At 37.0% G+C, this 12791-nt stretch overlaps 1 protein-coding gene across 6 annotated transcripts; it reads left to right on the top strand.

The window, feature by feature from the left end:
- The first annotated feature begins 1879 nt into the window (after positions 1–1879).
- On the top strand, positions 1880–12388 carry def8 (differentially expressed in FDCP 8 homolog). 6 transcript variants are annotated; one of them, XM_068730904.1, is made up of 13 exons: positions 1880–2040; positions 2236–2299; positions 3203–3325; positions 6244–6338; positions 6471–6620; positions 7212–7353; positions 7770–7934; positions 8279–8406; positions 8587–8700; positions 9057–9137; positions 9879–10019; positions 10259–10368; positions 10759–12387. In XM_068730904.1, exons 3-13 carry the CDS (start codon positions 3217–3219, stop codon positions 10850–10852), a joined length of 1329 nt encoding a protein of 442 aa, XP_068587005.1. In that variant the 5' UTR covers positions 1880–2040; positions 2236–2299; positions 3203–3216; the 3' UTR covers positions 10853–12387. The 6 variants fall into 6 exon arrangements, with proteins under 6 accessions (XP_068587005.1, XP_068587007.1, XP_068587006.1 ...); XM_068730906.1 differs by having other exon boundaries at positions 1880–2299; positions 3203–3304; positions 10759–12388; XM_068730905.1 differs by having other exon boundaries at positions 1880–2299; positions 6247–6338; positions 10759–12388.
- Positions 12389–12791: the final 403 nt, after the last annotated feature.

Genomic DNA, 12791 nt, shown 5'->3' with positions numbered 1-12791 from the left:
CTGAAGTTGCAGGATGGCAGACAAAATGACTGACTAGCTGGGGTAAGCATTTCCATAGACCATACATACTGAATATGTTCCATCTTACAAACTGTTTAGGTTAGGGACATGTAGTCTTGGACAATTGATGCAACTGAGCAATCAGGTTGCAGTGCTGTTTCCCAACACCTGCTGTATCTTCTTAAAGAACTTCCTTTCTTTTTCTGATCACCTTATAGAAATGACATACTAACACTCTACTTTCATGTTAGAGTCTCTGAGAATGAGATGAGAAGAATACATAGTTTGTACAGCTTGATTTGTCTTTAAATATATAGTAGAAATCTAAAGTAGAAATTTGATAATTGTAACAATAAATGTAGTAATCTTATAGTTTTCCTAGTATGTGGTCATGCTTTCATAATGAAGCTAATCAGTGTCACTGTCAAACTTGTTTTTTTGCTCCATAAAGTCCAGTTTGACATGGAATTATCCTACAGAGGGAACTAAAAGGCTTCCTTACCATGAAGATTGTAGATGGTCAAAAATCCATTTACATAAATGTAACAATAATGGTATTTGTAGAAACTATAATTGTAATTAATGCAAGGATAATTTTCAATATAGATCAACTATATTTACGCTATTTGTTAGGCAAAATGCTCAGAACATTATCTGTCTTTTTTGATACACTGGGCCTGAAAATGTGATAACTTCTGAATACCCTTATTGTATGATAAGAAATTTCCATTTTTGTAATCAGTGCAATCTCTAATACAATCAGCAGATATCAGATGTTGTGGGGACTAGCTGCACTGCCTTAATACAGGGCTGCCCAGAATGGGCCCTCAGGCTTGATTTGTCCAGTCAGATGTTTATAGCCCAAAAGAAAAGGATAATATGTCGCTGTTTATGCTGTATTATTTGTTGTGAGGTCAAATATGTAGGATCCCTAATTATTATTTAGTTTTCATGGTCTGAGCACAGCAGGCAGAATGACATTTTGTGCAAGAAGTCAGTTCGGTGCGAGTGAGGAAAATGAAGGGACAGAAGACAGACAGACAGAGAGGCACACAAACCAGGGGCATGTCAATTAAGAGAAATTGGAGTCCTATAGTATTTTGCATCAATTCAATAGAATAGGTGTTTGCTTCTGGCCTGTAGCCCACCATTAAGTTTAAGCTTTGGCAACCCATCAAACATTACTCACATTTAAGATAATGTAGCTTAATATGCAACAGTTATACAAGAAGCTGAGGAATTGTATCTTTATTTAATGTTTTTATGAAATACAGACAATTTATCAAAATATTCTTATTTTTTTGTATTACTGTATAGATATGAAGGAGTTTATAGGTCAGAGGCAAAATCAGTAATACAACACAGAATAATGACATCTTGGCAGGACATTTGGAATAATGACAATAAGGGTATAAATAACAAAATTCAGACAAATATAGAAAAGGAAATGTTACTTTTTGTATATTAAGGTTAGGACATACAGGACTTAATGACACTTTATACACCATGAAAAAGACAGTGTCGGATAACTGTGAGATATGCAACTGAAAAGAAACTGTTGAACATGAGCTGATAGAGTGTATGAAGTTCAGTGTAGAAAGAGAAAGACTGAAGGGCAGGGTGGTAGCTTTAGGAAGGGAGTGGAGCATCAAAGGACTCTTAGAGACAGGGGACAAACAAGTTCAGGCTAAAAGGCCTTTATTTAAACATTTGAGTGGAACGGGTTTAATAGCCAGAGTATAACTTCTTTATCAAGTTTTTATAATAATAATAATAATAATAATAATAATAATAATAATAATAAAACCAATAAACTGAAAAGAGGAAGAAGAATGAATTTATTTTGAAAATGCTAACCGGAAATCAACTTTTTTTTTTAAACAATGGATGACTTGACGCTTTGAGCCTTCTGGTGCTACTGATAGCAAAACAACACTGGTTGAACTGTTAGTAGAACTGATCATCTATGCCACAAGCGGCGACCATAACACATATTTTACAGCTTCCGAGTCCTTAATGATAAATATGGTCGACAACGGGGTAAGCTTCTGACCAGACCGAGCTAACGTTAGCATCCAGAAGATGATTGTTTTGTTTTTAAAGCTAGTTAGCTAACGTGAGCTGTCAGCTGACATTCGTGCATTGACGTTGATGTGCCCTTTTTATATTGGTAACATATCTGTGATTATTCATATTGAATATCCCAAATGTTTACCATTAATCCTTAAAACAAAGGTTAACGTTTTTTATTGGGGCGTCTGACTGACATCAACAGCCCTGATTGGTTACAGTCGGTGAGGTGAGCCTTCAATCTGTGTTACTAACGTTTCTCAGGCTTTGCAGTGTTTACATGTTTGACTCCATGAAAGTTAACCGAGCTCGGTAATAAAATGCATGATAAAACTGTATAAATAGTGAATTAAATGTCTGTTTTTGGATCATTATTTAGAAATGACTTCCTGCTCACCAGCTTTACAGCCTGCCAAGTGACAGCCACGTTGTTCTCTATCTGATTAGTGCACATTGCTTTTCATAGGAGGGCTGTGGTTTTAATGTTTATGCTAAAAACAATAGCATTATGTAAATCCCTGTTTTCATTTTAATACACCACATCCTTTTGGAAACCAGGAACAGGAAAACAGAATCAGAAAAAGGTTGACGGTGAGGTATTCACTTGAATCTTACGGTTTCTTATTATTATTTAGCGACTTCAGATCAATTGCAGGCCACTTGCCATTCATAGCACTTTAAGATGCCTCAATTGTTTGTTGGTCATTGAAAGCAGACCATGTTTTAGCCATGATATTTTTGTTGGTAAAAGTCTGGACCACTTTCTAAACCTCTTGACACAGCAGTTCAGTATGTTTTCCAATTATAATATAAATAAGTCTATTTACAAGTCAAAGGCAGAACTACCTGAAACGGTTGTAAATTGTCTTCCGTAGTTCTAGTGTGGCTTTGTAACATTTGAGGTAACTAGAGACAGAAGACTACGACGTTTTAAGAGAAAGTCTGAATTATAAGCAGATTAAAAGACGTGTTTACTGGTTAGCAGTGGCACAGTTGGGATCTGTATAGTATCACACACTGTACAATAACAATGCAGACACATAAGGTGTCTTCGTACTTCATTTCATAAACACAAGCCAAGAGAAATGAACCAACCTCTCAGTGTGACTGTAATGTATTTTACATTTTTCAGATGTAGCCGATGAAATGGAGTATGATGAGAAACTTGCGCATTTCCGCCAAACCCGCCTCAATCCCTTTGATCGTGGAGAGGAAGAAGATGGTCCCCAAGGAGGCAAGACACCCCCACTGCACGGTGAAGTTCTATGCAGGCAAATCATGACACGGCTATCTCACCAAAAATATAGTTGTTTTTAAGCTTCAGATTTATTTTATATATATGGACATCATTTATTAGACCTCATTTATTGGACATTTTGGTGACAGTCGTCCGGCATCATCAGTGCTACTCTAATGGAAAAATAGAAAGCGGGAAAACATGGATAAACTGAAACAAAGATTATTTTGGTGACTGCGGCAACTCATACTGCACTTCTCCACACCTTATGGGTTTATTTATTGTCTATAGTTGTCACAAAGACCTCATAAAGAAAAGCTGGTTAAGAGCAACATTAGTCCAGGCTGCAACCAGACTTTATGTCACATGCTACAGTTCACTGTAGGGAAATGCCAAAATACATGGAGGACTAAAGCACAACACAACTCTGTGTTACCCGTTTCACTTTCCAATTTACCAATGGAAAATGTATAAGTGCAGGCTGTAAAATTGTTTGGATGAGAAATTAATGTCTCTATCCATCAGAATATCGGAGTATCGAAACTGGTTTAATCTGTTTCAGTATTCTGTTTTGCTCTGAAAAGATGTCTGGTTTGGTAGACTGAGGCCAGTTAATTAGCGATCTTTTTGAGCCATTGTCGTGAAAAAAACACCATATGTTCCTTACCTGTGGCCTGTCATGAGGATATGGGTGCTGCAGTTGGAGGTGTTTTCTGATATCATGATTTCTGCTTTTCTAAATGTCACTTGGAGATATAGGTCTGCTTCCCTTACAGCGCCAAATACAGTGAGGCTACGATGTGCTTCGATCACTGTATGGGGCAGTGACTCCCTAGTGAAACTGATTTTAGATAATTATTACTCTAGTTCTAGTTCAAAATGAATCCTAACACATAAAGAAAAAGCACTCTAAACTGTTGTGAGTAACTCTGAGTTTATGGAAAAGGAAGTTGGGAATACGATAGCTGAAACAGAGGAAACGAGAAACCTTTGTAAGCAGTACTTTAGTAACACTTCCTGTATTCTGGTACTTGGGAATAAAAGGCATTTTTGTCCGCTTACAATCATTTTGACAGGCAAGCCTGACACACTGAGCTTCATTGTCTTTACTCCGTCTGTCACTGAGAGGCTGAATTCACCCAACATGTTTTGTTCTGAGGTGTATGCAGGTAACAGCAATTAGATGGATTGTTTGTTAGAATATGTGATTAGCGTGGTTTACTATGTATCATTTGAAAGATTATAAATCAAAGGCCTTTTCAAATTTGTTTCATGTAATGTTTAGATTCCTCAGTTCAATTTTTTTCTTACTGTCAAAATGTGAGTCATTATACTTAATGATTTCATTATACACTGTTGATATCTTGTAGGTGTGATCAGAGTGCGTTTTAAGTGTTAACTTTGCACCGATTTTATTTGACCAACTGTGTATTGCGTAATTTTGCTGTCTCCTTTTCATGTAGATAAACAAAATGTATGTCCCAAATTTACATTTCAAATTAAGAAAGAATGGAGGCTGATCAAACTTAGTGTTTGGGCATGTGTTGCTAGTTTGTAGCTTTGAATCTTTCCTCAGACTAACTCTATTCAGCTTAATAGAAGTGTGGGGATGCAAAACTGGTTACAATCAAATGCAATACTACAAACGACAGCCTTTAAAATGACCGTACAGTATCAGCACATTTCATACATAGATTAGACAAAAAAAGAACACTGTATTATTATCATTTTAAGGTTATTTTGATTGCATTAAACTGCACAGGTGATGTTGTCATCTTAGTACAACACATAATTCAGTGTCCCCACTTATTGCCTGTTTTGTGTTATCTTGCTGTATATTCATGTATACATTTAGCCTCTAATCCCACATTCTTATTAAATTGCACTTATGAGTATTTCTTTTACAATAGTTAATAAATCCATGTGCCCAGTTTAGCGACAAACGGCGGACAAAGTTCGAGACTAGCTGCTCATCATAGTGCAGCATTTAGCAGCTCAAGAGCCAGATGTCTTTCTCAGGAGTTAATGGAGACGAAAACAGAGCAAAAATAATTATTACTGGACTTACATTTGTTGTGTGGATAGGAACCTGTCTCTAGATTTACGGTTATGTTGCTCTGTGTCTGCTGGATGTGTAAATAGGTTAGTTTGCTAACAAGTTTGTCATAACAACTTTATAAGGCGATCAAGTCAGCTGTTGTGTTTTAGCTTGTTCTGCTGCCCCGTGTGGCCAAATCAATAAAATCTATTAATGCAGCTGTAAACAGCTAATATACATACATCAGAAAGCACAAGCTCACCTTTATGTAGTAACCACTTTTTGCTTCTCCTAAAAACATTGCAGTGTCTCCCTGCGAGTAATATTTTCATTACTTAATGGTACTATGGAAGTATAAACTCTTACAGATATTTGTGAATAACTGCTCATAAGGACAAAAAATCCTTTCACTTACTATATTATCATCAAAGTTAGGCCAATCATTAAAGTCATTAAAGTGACACACAGGCAGTCATGCTGCTGATAGCAGCGGCAGTAGAAGAATGTTAGTTCTGTGATCTAATTGATTTGAAAGCATACCATGCAAAAGGTCACGTTACAGACTCATTGTGAACAGTTTTTTTACGCAAAAGTGATCAGCACTTCAAAGTTCTTTCCTCTAGCTGATCTGCACTTTTAATGACACAGTAGGAGTCTGTCTTGTCAGCTGGTTTGGTTACACATTATCAGACCTGATACGATGACTACATGGGATTCCTTCAGTTGTCCCTTTAGAGCTCTTGTACTTCGTCTCGTCTTCTTGAGTGGTGAGTCAGAGTGTAGGGATTGTTATGAGTGGCCACAGTCATGTGGGAAATTAGCATTACTGAGTGCACTTATCACACCAAAGTGTGTCTGCTTAAGAACGGTGCTTTATGCCATGTTGCCTTCTCTTTAGAAGCAAGGCCTGAGCTGTTCTCTGGGACCAGAACCCACAGTTCAGACCGCACCATGGACCTGGGTCTAGCTGAGGACCACTTCTCAAGGCCTATGGTGAGTAAAGCGTTGTTCCTGCTGTCCGCCTCAAATCCAAATAACTTTGTTATCGTTAAAGTAGAGTACTTGCATTCAGAACAACCTATTGTTTTTTATGTCCATGCTTTTGCTCTTATTCACCTGTTTTAGGGGTCGATTGTGGCTTCGGACATTGAACAGCTGAAAATGGCCATAGAGGAGTGTAAAAAGCTGATTTTGGAGCTGCCAGAACACTCTGAGAGACAAAAGGACACTGTGGTGAAACTTATCCACCTTCGTCTCAAACTACAGGAACTTAAGGTTGGAACTAAAGAGTGAAGAGAGAAGTGGAGAACATGATAATGTCGTTGTTGAAGCTAGGGGGCAATTTCCTGAAACTAATGCTGCATTGAAGTGCATTTGGAAAATATGAAATTTTTGAGATTGAAGAATAATCTAATATTCTCTGGGTGCAATTCTTTGGGGGCGAAATTAAAATCATATTGTTGTTGGCCTGTAGCTGAGAGGTGATGCTTGTCAGAGAGGTTCTTCACTATTCCTTATGGCCTTTATAGCCATTACCCTGTGTGTGATAAATGAGAGCAAACATTGCAGACATTCTTGGAGTAGGATTGATAGGATGGTAAACAAGTTTGTGTAAATCTGCAACTTCCTGCAAAAGCTCCTCATGTTTCAAATGGGTATGCATAGGGTGCATATTCTTATTTATTTTATTGAGTTTGTACATCAATACGTTTAGGCAAAACACACATTGTAACACTTATAGTATAATATAAAAAATATAATTTAGTGTGGGAAGAGGTGTGAATGTCTAAAATAATTTGCAGTTAAAATGATGTTATATAAATGCACATGAACTTGATCTTTGAATTGTGGTTTGTCCCTTAAAAGGACCCTGAGGAGGATGAGCCTAATCTGAGAATCCTACTGGAGCACCGCTTTTCCAAGGAAAAGAGCAAGAGTGTGAAACAGACCTGTGACAAGTGTAGTACTATCATCTGGGGCCTTATCCAGACTTGGTATACCTGCACAGGTGAGACACACTATACAATGCATCAGTCTGATATAGCACTGTGGAGGTATTTTACACCCAAAATTGTAAAACATCCCATTATGCATTGAATAGAAAGTTTGAAGAGTGCAGATTTTTAAAAACTCAGCCCTCCATGCAAGATCTCTATCTGAATATCCTTTGTTTTTTTGTTCTATCAAAGCTTCATGCACAAATTTACAATATGGTACTCCCTCAAGATTAGATTTTTTTCCCTTTGTTCAATATATTTTTGATTTTCATTTCATATTGTTAAGTTTCCATTTAATTTTCTCAGAATATGGTGGGAGGATCTTTGTACAGCTCTTTTAATTCGTCAACCAGCCCTTCGTATCAAACCCATTGTGTATAGTTGTAATGCCATTGCGTGCCATGTGATTATCCCTCTCTTGTTTCAGGTTGCTATTATCGTTGCCATAGTAAGTGTATGAACTTGATCACCAAGGCCTGTGTCAGGTCAAAGGTCAGCCACCAGTCGGCGTACGAGCTCAGCATCTGCCCTGAGATAGGACTAGACCGACAAGACTACCGCTGTGCAGAATGTCGCACACCAATTTCACTAAGTGAGTATAAGTTGAGTGTGTTGATTTATGTTTGGAAGTTGAAATACGGGAACAGAGGATCTAAAAGCAACATGTTGGCTAATTGAACTTAAGTTTGCTTGATAGGCATGTGCACACAGTTGTAAATACGGTTACTTTACAGCCATCGACAAATTGCTAAATAGAAATGACTGAGCAACAAAAGTTGACTATTGGACACAGACTATAATTTTTGGAAAATCTTTATTCTCTTTGACATATTTAAATACTACATATTTAATCACACAGTTTTCAATGTATATAAGTACATCCTGCTTTCTCTGTGTCATAGTGTTACTGTATTTGGTGCCACATTTATCTTGTAGGAGGCGTGCCGACTGAAGCCAGACAGTGTGACTACACAGGCCAGTATTACTGCAGCACATGCCACTGGAATGACACCGCCATCGTCCCAGCCCGTGTCATCCACAACTGGGAGTTTGAATCACGCAAGGTAACCCCTCAACATCCACAACACAATACACTACATATGTTAGAATATCCCTTCTTTGCCTTTGAAAACTGTCTCACTGTGACTTCTGTGACTATAGAGGAGCTTTTGCTTTTTCAAGTCCAAGAGAATTGCTAAAGGGGAGTCAGGGTAGTCCGTGTTCTGACACTTTCTCTGTTTCAGGTTTGCCGCTCCTCAATGCGCTACCTGACCCTGATGATCTCACGACCTGTGCTGAAGCTAAAAGAAATCAACCCGCTGCTATTCAACTTTGTGGAAGAACTGGTCGAGATCAGGGTGGGTAGCTGTTTTGGAGGCACTAGTTAACGCCACGCAAGAAACTGTGGCGTTTGTAAAGTAAAGATCTCCGTGTGTATAAAACGAAATCCACAGCTCTAATTATCATCTGTGTTGCCAGTTTTAGTTTTCTAAAATACTTTAACCATGACACTTTCGGTATAGTTACTGTTACATTAACAACACAATCTAGCACAATGTCACCGTTTTGCATCAGGTGCTATTATGCTGAAATGGGAAATCATCTGCATCTCTGCATTAAGTGAGACTGACAGCAGTGTGTGTGTGTGTGTGTGTGTGTGTGTGTGTGTGTGTGTGTGTGTGTGTGTGTGTGTGTGTGTTTGTTTTCTTTACAGAAACTCCGTCAGGATATTCTGTTGATGAAACCCTATTTTATTACCTGTAAGGAGGCCATGGAGGCTCGGCTATTACTACAGGTGAGCATCTTTTTACTAAATTGACTTTGCATGGTGGAGTTAAAAGTCATATTTAGTGGCATTAAATGTGATCAATAAGTAATATGTTACAACAGCACCACTATGTGGTAAAAGTTGAGAGTTTGAGCTGTATCAGGAAAGGTTCCTGTTGTAAAATTTTGACAATGTATGTGATATTAGTCTCTACAAATACTGTAAACTTCACTTGACTGTTCTTGGTACAAGTTCAGTATCAGCTAAAATACTTTTTAGAATTTGTGTTGTGATTTTAACGCTGTATGATGTGTATTGGCCAACAAAGGACTCGTATCAGAGAGCACTAAGTCACCAGGTGGAGTTCAACTTCTTTACTGTAAGACAGCAACTTTAATTACAAGCAGTCATCAGCTGCACATATTGATAGTAGTTTCTGAAATAAACACAAATAAATGATACATGAATATCACAGCTCTTAGATATAGTATCTCTTGTCAAGGAGTAAGTTGTTAATCACTAATTCCTAATTGCTGAAATAAAATGTACAATCCTCAAACAGTGCAAGTTAACATAAGCATCCTCTCCAGCTCAATGATAAACACTTAATAATGCACATTCGCTACAAACATGCACTGGCAGGTACAAGAGGAGATAGTCCAGTGAGCCAAATACTGATGAATTGTTGAATAATAATAATAATAGTAACAGTCAATAGTAATATTTTTCTTTTCTTTTCTTATTTTCCTTTGTATTTGTGTTCCCCAGCTTCAAGAGCGACAGCACTTTGTGGAGAACGACGATATGTACTCACTACAGGATTTGATTGACATCTCCAGTGGCAGACTTAGCTGTTCCCTCACAGAGGTCCACACCACATTTGCAAAGCACATCAAACTAGACTGTGAGGTGAGCTCTTACATACAGCACAAAGAACAATACCATTAACTTCTCTTTGTTAGTAAGCTGGTTTCCTGTGCATGCATCACACATAATATATTCTTGTAGTATCTACTGTAGATACTAGGCAATAGGCATTTATTGACAATTGTATTATTTGCTTAAGGAGTAGAGAACATGTTGCTTTCCTCAAACCCTGACCCTCTGTCCCATTTTGTGTGTGTGTGTGTGTGTGTGTGTGTGTGTAGCGTTGTCAGGCCAAAGGATTTGTGTGTGAGCTGTGTAAGGAAGGAGACATACTGTTTCCTTTTGACAGTCACACCTCCGTCTGCTACGACTGCTCTGCTGTCTTCCACAGGTTAGTCGCCACCAACTTTTCAGACTGAAAAATACAGCAAACAATGTGATTGTAGCATTGCGCTAATGGTTTCAAAATATTTAAGACTCTGGCAGCATCAAAAAGTTGTCTTTCACTACTTTTGAGTGGAGCTACTACTAATCCCAAAGACATCCCGTTTTTTGGTGTAATCTAATCTAAGATCACCAGTTAACACACCTTCAAACTGCATACAAAGAAATAAGAAAGACATGTTTGTCCCACTCAACATACTGTAGATAGCAAAACGGTACAATTGCAAACACTAAACTATCCCTTTTAAAATGAAAAACCACACATTACTCAAATGGACACCATTAATATAACTTATTTAGTAACAAAAATGTTGGCGTTTGTTTTGTGTCTCTTTAGAGATTGTTACTATGATAACTCTACAACTTGTCCGCGATGTGCACGAATGACTGAACGCAAGCAGGACGAGGATCCAGTTGTGAAAGATGCATAAGTCTGGAGAGGAACACCTGAAGCGACTGGAGAGTTGAACTTTGCCTCATGTTGTGTTCTCCTCGAACAAGGAAGTCTAACAGAAGACTAGCTTTTAGTTTTTGTCCTTGGTTGGTTTTGTGCATATGTTTATACTGTAGTGTCTGTAACTTCATGTGTGCCATCTAATGAAGCAGGGTACTTATAAACCCATCTGGAAATTAATATATATATATATATAATTTTTTTACCCAACTTTTTAATTCATCCTGAAATTGGATATGTTGAACACTGTGTATGTGTGTTTGTGTGAGTGGTTCGCATTAGTGTGTGCGTCTGCTTGTTTAAACGACAAAATAAATGCCCTATAGAGAAAAGCCACCTCATCAGATGGTGATTATGCATGCTGGAGTTGTCGTATATTAAACCTTGACTGCATTAACCTACACTGCCAATTTTACTTAACTTTAAGGTTGCCATATATAAAGAATAGTTTTGAATTTCAATGACTATAACTCCAGATTCCAAAGACTAAAATTGCCTTTCAGCTTCCAGCTGTATGTTTTTATTTTAAGAACAAAATCTTGTGAACATGCTTTTGAAAGTTAACTGCACTGAGCCGTCATTTCCAAGCATCAGTTTATGAGGGTATTTAATTTAGTATCGCATACAAAAATGCAGTGTTTAACTAGTTTACAATCTAATATGTTAGACTTTGATGTTTACTCGTAATCCATCATCAAATTTGACATATCTTACAGCAATATATCTTTGAGTTTGTTTACTGTCAATTCGTCAACCTGGGTAATGGAAGAAAAATTATATTGCTTGCAAGTTCTTTGTCAAGAAAGATGGTATCTATACAATCATTAAAACCATTATTTGAAATATAAATACGTAGTATTGGCAACAGAAATATAAGCAAAGCATGCATCACCAGTACATATTCTTATAAGGAGAATTGTTTAACTGAAAAAGAATATTGAAGTTAAATGTGCTTTCCTTTAATTCAGAACTGTGAACTCATTTTAGACAGTTTGATCTGTGTTTAATCTGGTTCAGTTTAGTGCAGTGTGTAGCAAATAGATGTGAATACTCATGAACATTGCGTGCCTAAGATAGTCAGGTTACATACAGCTGTTATCCAAACGTCTTAATACACTTAGCGTCATGTTAATGGTTTCAGTCTTAATGTATGTTGACATGTATGACATGTCCAGAAATGACAAAGATGTAAAGTGACACCTTTGGTAATGTGTAAATGTTGACCTGAAGTATTTCTTTTAAACTAATGAGTTTGTTATCTTTCAGCATGATGTACTGTATTTTGTTTTTCAAACTGGGGTACATGCATGGTGTTGGCAAAAGCCATGCCCTGTTGTAAAATGTGGAGTAGTGCATGAATAAAGTTATTAAATATATTAAAACTGTAGTGTTTGTTCATGGGTGAGTTATGATATAATTGGCCCCATTTGCACAGATGTGTAGAAATCTACAAACTAGCAGCTTCAACATGATAATAAAAATAAATGTTTGATCATGCACATACACTGTCACTGCGACATCCCTTGTCTTGACTGAGCCACTTTTCAGAACAAGTGTTGATGACCGTCACTTTAAACACAGGTGCTATAAAAGAGTCATAAATAATATAGTATATTGTGCCATGTAAATGTCTTAAAATGTCATTAAATTATCATAGTGTGGTATGTCATTAAAGAGTCACACATTTTTCATAAAAATACCATTGTATAGTACGTCATAAAAAAGTCAGGACATAGTTTGTCAAAAGAATGTCATAAAAATGTCATTATGAATGTCATATTTAAGTACCGTATGTTCTAAAAGAGTCATGGAAAATGTCACAAAAATATCATAGTGTAGTATGCCATAAAATGATTCATGAAAATATTGTAGTTGATTATAACACAAAAAAATGTCATATCCTAAAAAATGTCATA

This window comes from Cebidichthys violaceus, unplaced genomic scaffold (genome assembly GCF_023349555.1).
Source record: "Cebidichthys violaceus isolate CVI_PGR_0920_01 unplaced genomic scaffold, fCebVio1.0.p SCAF_5, whole genome shotgun sequence".
NCBI lineage: Eukaryota > Metazoa > Chordata > Actinopteri > Perciformes > Stichaeidae > Cebidichthys > Cebidichthys violaceus.
Note: the sequence above shows the minus strand (reverse complement) of the source record. Positions and strands in the feature narration are given on the sequence as shown.